Source organism: Nanorana parkeri, unplaced genomic scaffold (genome assembly GCF_000935625.1).
Source record: "Nanorana parkeri isolate BGI_ZX_2015 unplaced genomic scaffold, ASM93562v1 scaffold2, whole genome shotgun sequence".
In the NCBI taxonomy this organism is placed as follows: domain Eukaryota; kingdom Metazoa; phylum Chordata; class Amphibia; order Anura; family Dicroglossidae; genus Nanorana; species Nanorana parkeri.
Window position 1 is genome coordinate 2,397,533 of NW_017306270.1, and position 9,046 is coordinate 2,406,578.

At 40.4% G+C, this 9,046-nt stretch overlaps 1 protein-coding gene across 1 annotated transcript in view; it reads right to left on the bottom strand.

Annotated features, from left to right (window-relative positions):
• Positions 1-9,046, bottom strand: part of HPSE2 (heparanase 2 (inactive)) — a 165,632-nt gene that overhangs the window by 3,193 nt on the left and 153,393 nt on the right. Inside the window, exon 11 of the mRNA XM_018557128.1 lies at positions 7,116-7,262. Coding sequence (XP_018412630.1) covers positions 7,116-7,262 — 147 coding nt within the window. The remainder of the gene's footprint in view (positions 1-7,115; positions 7,263-9,046) is intronic.

Below are 9,046 nucleotides of genomic sequence, written 5' to 3' on the forward strand. Positions count from 1 at the left end.
GTTCACTTGCAGGACCCCATATGGGGTCGCGACTCACGCTTTAAGAAGCACTGCTCTAGACCAGGGGTAGGCGAACTGCAGCCTTCCAGCTCTAGACTAATCCAGAACTTACAGTCCATATATAATGTATTGTGCTAAATCTCTATAGCATGTATTCTGATTGTGTCAGGATTAGAGCAAATGGCATTGGCATGGTGTTCCATAGAGAAGATGTATAGTAGAGGTGAGAGGGGACCATGTTTTTAGATTTAAATTAGAAAGTGATTGGTTCAAAGTAAATTATCCAATCAATATATGAATGTTTAAAATGTTTCTCACTATAATAATTTGTAGTCATACATCGCATGGGAACAGCCTTAGCCCTCGTTCACACCTGAACGTTTTGTAGCGCGTTCTACGCCCGACGAACGCTCTACAAAACGCTCAAAAATAGAAATCCCATTGTATTCAATGGTCTCGTTCCCACCTTGGCGTATTTCCGCCCGTCCCTAACGCGCTACAAAACGGCCCACGCCTGAAAAGGTACATGTACTACTTTGGGCCGTTTTGTTGAGCGTTTCCATTGGGATACAGCCAAGTAGCCTTCGGAAACGCGCGTTTGTCACGTGACTTTTTTTTACCGCGAATCGCGGTAAAAAATGTGCGCCAGTCGCGCGACAGACGCGCATATGCAATACGCCTAGGTGTGAACGAGACCTTATTGTTTATTATATATTCAGGCTTCTTTCTTAGTAGTGCTAAAGAAAGTTGTATCTTGCTAACCTTCTCATCTCAATTTAATCTTCAATCCAGTAAAAAAATTTCCACTAGATATCCTCACTCTGATTGTCAGCATCATTCAACCCGCTTCCTCTGAGCCCAGGTCATCCTAGACTCTCCCCAACCTGTGGCTGAACAATGAAGAAGGAGCACAGTGATAAGCTCACCCCTCTGCCCAGTGGCGGAGCTAAGGAACAAAGGGCCCTGGTGCAAGATTTTTTACTCGGGTACACTGCTTGTATTTAACAAAATGTATTAATTGATGTATTAGTATTCACGGAGCTGCATTAATCTGTGACTTGTACATCTGTCTAGAGCTCAGCATTAAGCTCTGAGATGCTAGTAGACTGTCAGGGACTCAGGGGGGCCTTTCCTCACCAGGCGCGTGGGCTTCGGGCACGGGCTCCTCTTCCTCCTGGCAGGGCATCTGGCGCTGGTGTGGCTGGTGCGCATGCACGAGTCGTGCGCCGGGTGCGTTTGCGTGGTGCGCAAATCAGCGGCCATCTTGGTGATTGACGCCGGCAGAGAGAGGACTGTGAGTCATTTTGGTGTCACCCCTCCAATGGTGTCACCTGGGTGCGGGCCGCACCCCCCTTGTGACGCCACTGCACCCAGCTCCCTCCTGTGAACCTGTTTATTGATCTGACTTCCTGGCTACCGACCCTTTCGCCTGACCCTTCGACTACAACTCTTGCTGCCTGCCATGGCCCGGAACTGGACTTGACTACTCTATTTGGATTACCCTTTTGTACTGCGATTTTTGGACATATTTCGTCCCTGCCAAGGGGTTCCTCTCCCGACCCATTTTCTCGGCCTGACATAGACATGTGCAATTTGTTTCCGAAAGATTCGTTATTCGGACAAGTTTTAGTTATTCAGAGATTCGGATGTATCTGAATCTCTGAATGACAGAATTGACAAATGAAAACGAATCCGTATTTCCGAAAACGAACATTTCGGATGAAATTCGTAGCGGTAGTCTGTAACAAATTTTCGTTGCAGCAAAATGACATTAGACACAAAAATTACTTTTTTTTTTTACAGTCTGCAGAAGAGGAAAAAGCGTGAGGTTCTCCCCCAATTGATCCCAAACCTTATTGGTCTGGTAGGAATGTTAGGAGGGACCTATGAATAGTATTCGGGAGCTCACATATAGGATCCGGAAGCTTCTGAATGCTATGTGGTATTTGACAGCTGAGAATGTCAAATGGGCAGAGCGAGCCCAGCGATGTCACATCTTACTCTGCCCATCTGTTTACATTCTGCCCAGAGATTTCATTTTGCAAAGAGATGTCACGGACGGGTCGTCGTGCGGCGGGACTCTTTTATTTTGGCATATTGGCGGGCGTTGTGCATCGTGATTGACGCTGGATTACATCGATGGAGCCATTTTTATTTATTTATTTTAAATGAAAGGAATAGTCAAAAATTTACTCTGTTTTTTTTCAATTAAAGGATTTTTTTCTAAAAGTATGGTTACCTTATTTACATTGAATTTTAACCCTTAGTGAATGAGTAGGTGTACAAGTCCCCCTTACTCATTCACAACGAGGGGGGGTGGCATCTGGGTGCCCCCTTAATTAAAGGGGTACCCCGATACAAATAAGCCCCCCTGCCCGCAGACCCCCACAACCACCGGGTCAGGGGTGTGGGGAAGAGACCCTTGTCACCATCGGCATGGGGACACCCTCCCAATGCCAAGGACACGTGGCCATGTAAGGCACCCCCCTTTCCTGCCAGGCCTGTACATGGATCAAGGGTCTGGTAGAAATTTTAGGGGGGACCCCATGTTTTCTTTTCCATTTGTTGGGGGTTGGTTTCCCTCTTAAAATTCCTACCAGACCTAAAGGGCCTGGTAGGGATTGTGGGGGAACCTTTTTTCACTGGGGGAGTCCCTCCTAACATTCCTGCCAGACCTAAAGGATCTGGTATCAATTGGAGGGGGAACCTCACGCTTTTTTTTTCTCTTCTGCAGACTATTAAAAACATAAGTATTTTTTTTTTGTCTAACGGCACTTTGCTGCAACGAAAATTTGTCCACAAACGAAAATTTGTACAGACTACCGCTAATGAATTTTTCCGAATCTGAATTGCATTGACTTTTGGACCCAAATCCCGAAAAACAAGATAACGCAAAATCTGAATGAAAACGAAACAATTTTTTTGCCGGCGCACATGTCTAGTCACTAGTTTCTGCAATGAAATGAATAAATGTTATACTACAAATGCATCTGAATGAATTCATTAGGTACTGGCAAATTATTTTAGAGCTAACATGGCTGCCTACAGTGTTTACGTATTAAAGTCCCAGCCATATCTTTGAGGTCTTTTATGTCTTTTTCTTCAGATATTTTGGGAGCTATGTATAAGTGTTTTCTACAATAAAAAGATCATGTTACCATAGCTGGTAAAAAGTGTTTAACACAAAATCCAAACATGTCCAAACCTCTTTAAGATTAAGAACATTTGTTTGGAAATGTTGGAATCTCAATTTTCTACCAATCTTTACAGAAGAGTTAAATGTTTGGGTTTGTATCCAGAGGTCTGGATGAAGTACTAAATCTCAGGACATTAATCTAAGCCAGGACTGACACACTAAACACAGCACAGTATTTCTCGTGTTCTGTCTGCCTTTTACTCTTTTTCTCTCTCTTTTTAAGAGGGTCATGGGTAGAATTTAAAATGTTAAAAGCTGCGGTTTGAAAAATGCTCCATAATTTTACAACTGCTTATATTTAAAACACTCTTGTAGCTTATTAAACAATACAGCTACTAGCAAACTGCCTCCTAGAATATATCCATACAGGAAGTAATGTGACAACCAAGCTGGATTTTTGCTTTTATACTGTTCCAGTAGGCTTATATGGTTGCAGTTGTGGTAAGTATGGTAATCTGGAAGACCATCCTTAAATGCGGCCTTCCAAAACTGTTTCATTTTTACGCTGTTGCTGGTAAGGTTCGTATAGCTCTCAGGAGTCCAATAGTGAGATATTTACACCAGAATTCTCAGTATCACCTAATAATCATGGTGTTAGGTAGTGTGGAATAATTAATGGGAACTTAATTATTGAGAGTGATGTCCTGATCCAATGGAAGGGGTGGAAACGCAAACTGCAGAGATAAAAGCAAATGAAGTTCTATGGAGATATCACTCCAAGTTCTATTGAGATATGGAGTTATCCAGCCTACCAATTCTCACCCAAAACTGATATATATATATACACACAAAAAGGTCTAGGCCCAGTGACCTGATATGACTTATGACTTATTTATAGAAGCTTAAAACATGAATGGGATCAGGGACACTGTCTGTGAGAAAAGTGGCAGCACTATAGAGGTTGGCAGACAAGGGTTTTGACCTCTATGTCATTGTTGGGTCCTTTAGTGATGTAGGGGTAGGTGGAAGAACCCACAGGATGGCCTGGAAGCCGTCACTGCTGAAGAGCATGATGGAGGCACTGGAATGCAGCACTGGAATGCAGCACTGGAATGAAGAAGAGGTAGGAGACACGGGCTGCCAGAGAGTTGAATATAGGAGCTCTTCTATTGCAGGAGACAGGCCTTTAAGACTGCCTTTTACCAAGGCAAGATTGTGATGAGCTAATGGAAGAGGTAAAAGGACAGTTATTATGTTGAGGTGGAAAAGGCTTCCCTGCAGAGATGAGTTTAAATATTCCCTAAAGGTTGACAGAGATAAATGGACAGATTGAGGTAGAGAGTTCCAGAGGATGGGAGAGGCTCTGTAAAAGAGAGAGATGGAGAGCAGGAGATCTTGAGAGGAGCGGAGAGGACAGTTTGGGTGATGTTTTGAGATGAGGTTGTCCACGTCAGTGTCTTCATCAGGGATTTTTATGTGACAAGGTGCTCCGTGCAAATTTTTTCAAAAAGTGCACCAAACACCTTATCACAAACCCCTAATGAAGCCAAACATGTTGCATACACTATAGGGCACTAAGAATTTAGTGGTGGGGTCCATGTGGTGAAAACAAAAATGGAAGCAAGAGAAATTAGAAAGTTTTATAATAAAAAGTAAAGAAGAAATATAGTCCCTATCCAGCATGGAAACCACTATAGGAATCATGGTGTTGGTGGTATGCAAATAGAGAAAGATCAATGTCCAATTATATAGATATATAATTATATTATATAATAACTGTATATAGATATATAATAATATAATAACTGACTCCTACGTAGGTCATTAGGAAGATTTTAGGCCCCATTCACAACACATCCAGATCATCTCCAGACCAGGCCACATTGTTTCCGGACCCAAAATGAATCTTAATGTATCCTTATGCTATTTCTGGCCTCTGGTCACACCAGCGCAGAACGTCCAGGCCAGACCAGAAAAAATACTGCAGGTCTCATTTTGTCTGATCTGGAATGCAATGGAACTGCGGGCAGGTTCACACCTTTTTCCAAACCGGATCTGGTCCAGAAAAGGGTGTGAGCCTGCCCATGGGTTCAGACTACTGACTGGGCATATTCCACTCAGCATCCTGTTGACTTAATAAAATTTGTTTGCTAAACCTAATACACAAATCTGTTGTATTTATGAAGTTTTAATGCTTTACTTATGTAATAATCTTTAAAAAATACACTCTCAAATTTTTAAATGTGAAATGACAAGTTACCCCATTTTCATTAATTTAAACAAGAGTCATCTGTACTGTAGATAATAGACTTGTGCGCCGTCCAAAAATTTGTTCCGTTTCGTTTAGTTCCATTTCGGAATATCCGTTATTTTGTATTTCGTAATTCGTGTCCGAAACTCAATTCGGATTCGTACGAAATACGAATTTTCGTTAGTTTCGGCACATTTTCGTAACTGTACGAACATTCGTTATGATGAAGTTAAAAAGCAAAAATACCTTTGTTAATATTGGAGTCGATGTGGTAGTTGTTTTTTTATCCGAAATACGAATTCCGTTAACGGATTCCGGAGCCGAATTTCGTATTTCGGATTAAAAAAAACTACCATCAAGTTAACTCCAGTATATTAACAAATGTACTTTGCTTTTTAACTTCAATATAACGAATGTTCGTAACGGAACGAAATTCCGTCGCACATGTCTAGTAGATAACAAGGTTCAAATAGTGCGGATACACCAGCCTAGCGACAAAAATGTACAAGACATTCACTATCTCAGATACTATACGGTATTCTTTTTTTGTCTATTTTAAATTGTCCTGTGTATGATACAAATATGTGTTTTGTTAGTGCTTTATGCTTGCTAAATGTTTTTGTCTCACAGTGGTTTGACATGTCATTAAAGCAGACTGGCCTTGTTATAATCTTACCTTCACGTGTGCTGTATCTACCTTTCTTCCATTGAGCTTATATGTATATACATATTCCTGTTTGGATCTGTCTCCAATGTTTTCTTATGTTGCAAAATTGTAATAAAAATTGTTTAACCATAAAAATGTACAAGACTAAAGAACAAAGCTGCAACATGGACTGCTTTACATTTGTAGGGAAGAAAGTGGCTCCATATGAAATGGACTTTATGACATGAGTCTGAAGTGGGATAGTGCTACATTACTGGGCTCCTGCTAGGAACTGCTGGAAAACAGACGTGGAGGTGGTGGCGCACTTGTTTACATTCTACTAAGCAGCCAGTTTACTGGCATCATAAATCCAAGGAAGCTCTTAAGTACACAGTCGTGTATCTGGGGGGTCTGCATATTTGAACAGCACCAGTTTTATCCATAGGCAACGTATAAGCTGAGGGCGTGAGTGGTTGTGAGAGCTGTGTAGACCACTTGAGATATAGCACTGAGACAAAGATCCAAACTGACAGCAGGTGTGAACAATTTGGTTTATTCAATCTGACCACTTTCTGACCTCACTTAAAATTGATGTGATTTCCTAGTGTAGTCATTATTCCTGTCACCCACAGGAAAGACAACCCATGAATCTACGAGGGCTGTTACTGATGAGGCTTTACTGAGGAATTCAGGAACACAATCTTGAAACTGAACATTTATGAGAGTGAAGTCTTCTATTTAAAGTTTGGTTATTTGACAGAGTGAGGAAAGTTAGACCCTTGGTGAGGTTTTAATTGCTGCCTGTGTCCCCGATGGGGAGATTTCCTCTTAAAGTGATGTTAAACTCAGGAGCTGAATCTCAAAAAATGTATCTAAGTACCCTAACTATTAACAAAAATGTATCTTATTTGTGTATCACTCGGCTGTAGATCCTCAAATCATCTCTGAATTGGTGCAATGGTCATGTGGACCATTGCACCAATTCACATGTCCGAAATATATTCATAGTGCTGAAAATCTAATATCTTATGAATCATGGACAGTAATCATATCTTAGAAGAAGCGCTCTATGATCTACCTACTTAGACTGGATTCCCTCAGCTCCATGTGGTTGTAGAAGATACTGGTGGACAAGCTTATCCCTCAGAGTTCCAGCCAACTTAATTTTTTTCCTTGACCGGTGTAGATTGATGATGTATAATGTTATCGATCCTCGTACGTAATTTCGGCTGATGTGAAAAAAAAAACAGCAACACAATTCTGTTACATAAAATATATTACTGTAGCATCAGGTATGTTACAAATCAGTTTTTCAATATTTTGCAACTTTAAAAATGGCGAATCTTTAAATATGGTTTATTCTGACTTATAGGGGCTCTGATTTTATTTGACCTAACATGTTTGTTTCATATAATTGGCTTTGTCTATTTATTTCAAGAAAATACCTTAATTTAATAGAACAAGTGGTTTCATTTTTATAATAGAACAATTTTAATACAGTACTAAAATATTATTAAAGCCCGACTCTAGAATACAATGAAAACCCTCCCTTTATAAATACCCTTTATTACTTACCTTAAGCTATGGTCATGTGATCATCCAGCGCCGGGTCCTTCTCCCCACTGTATACTTACTGCTGGAGTCCATCATCCAGGTGTCCTTGTCACTGCTTATGTGATATGGACAATTTCCATTGGCTATCCACCAGAGGCATCCTCTCAGGTTGCAGAATACTACTGACCATGGCCTGAGGGGAGTCTAGTCGGTGAGGGTTACTGTGCAGCGCTGGGTTAGTGGTCCATGCCAGCGGAAACAGCATCGACGTGGGCTCTGGATGGGGGGACTCAGGTGAGTATAACAGGTAATAAAAATGAAACACATGGCAGGATAGTTTAGAGGGGGGTGGGAGGAAGGGATTTTAGGGAGTTTTTGAGTGGAGCTTGGCTTAAAAAAAAAAACTGCTAGAAAGCAAAAGCTGTGCATGTCCCACTGATACTGATGACAAGCCTCTCTAGTTTGCAGTTGGAGAAGAACTCTCAATAATGATATCCTCCTATGCAGCAGAATATAATTCTCTAGTAAGATATCAGATATGAAAATAAATTAGTTTGCACACAATACACCTTTGAAAAAAAAACACCCTGGAAAAGAAAGTACCTCTACAAAAGCAAGTGTATTCACATCAACAAGTCCATTTGTATCTATTAATTTATCTGACATAATTAACGGGAGGAAATCACCATCACTACATTTTACCGTAAGGTAAGTGATATGCAGTGAAAACCGCATAGCACAATGTCCTGTTAATAGTGGTTAGCATTGTGGAACTAAGCTCAGTAAACTGAACATAACTCTGGTGCTAGTCCCTTAGAAATATATATCAGGTAAATGTAAATATATATCATATATACTAGGGATGCACAGATACTTTTCGAGTACCAGTGCCGATACTTGGCATTTTCATGAGAACTACCAGGGTTGCAGCGGTTGCAGCTGGGACATGGCTCTGGCGCTCCACCACTGTCCTGAAATCATTAGTCTGTATTGTTTTAGAAAAACTGTCACATGACACTAAACAAAAATGTATCAGCACTCGTACTTGTAAGTAATCGGCAAGTACCAGTACTCGTACTCGCAAAACTGGTATCTGTGCATCAATTTATTTATATGTATAAAAACAAAATCATACATAAAACAGAGATGTACAAATCCCAGAAGCTCCGTGTGCTCCTTACAAATGACAGCTGCCTCCTAACTTTTGAATTTTTCTCTAGTGTAGTCTTGGAGCTCAAAAGTATCGGTACATGTACTCGTACTTGTACCGAGTACTGTACTTGGTATCTGTGCAACCCTAATATATACAGTATATGTTTTATAATATACTTGCAAATAAATGTATAATAATAATAATGTTTATGAATATAAATGTATAATACCAAAATAATAAAGTAAACAAATGTATAATATTTATAATAATAATACAATAGTAAATGTACATTTATATTGATACTAA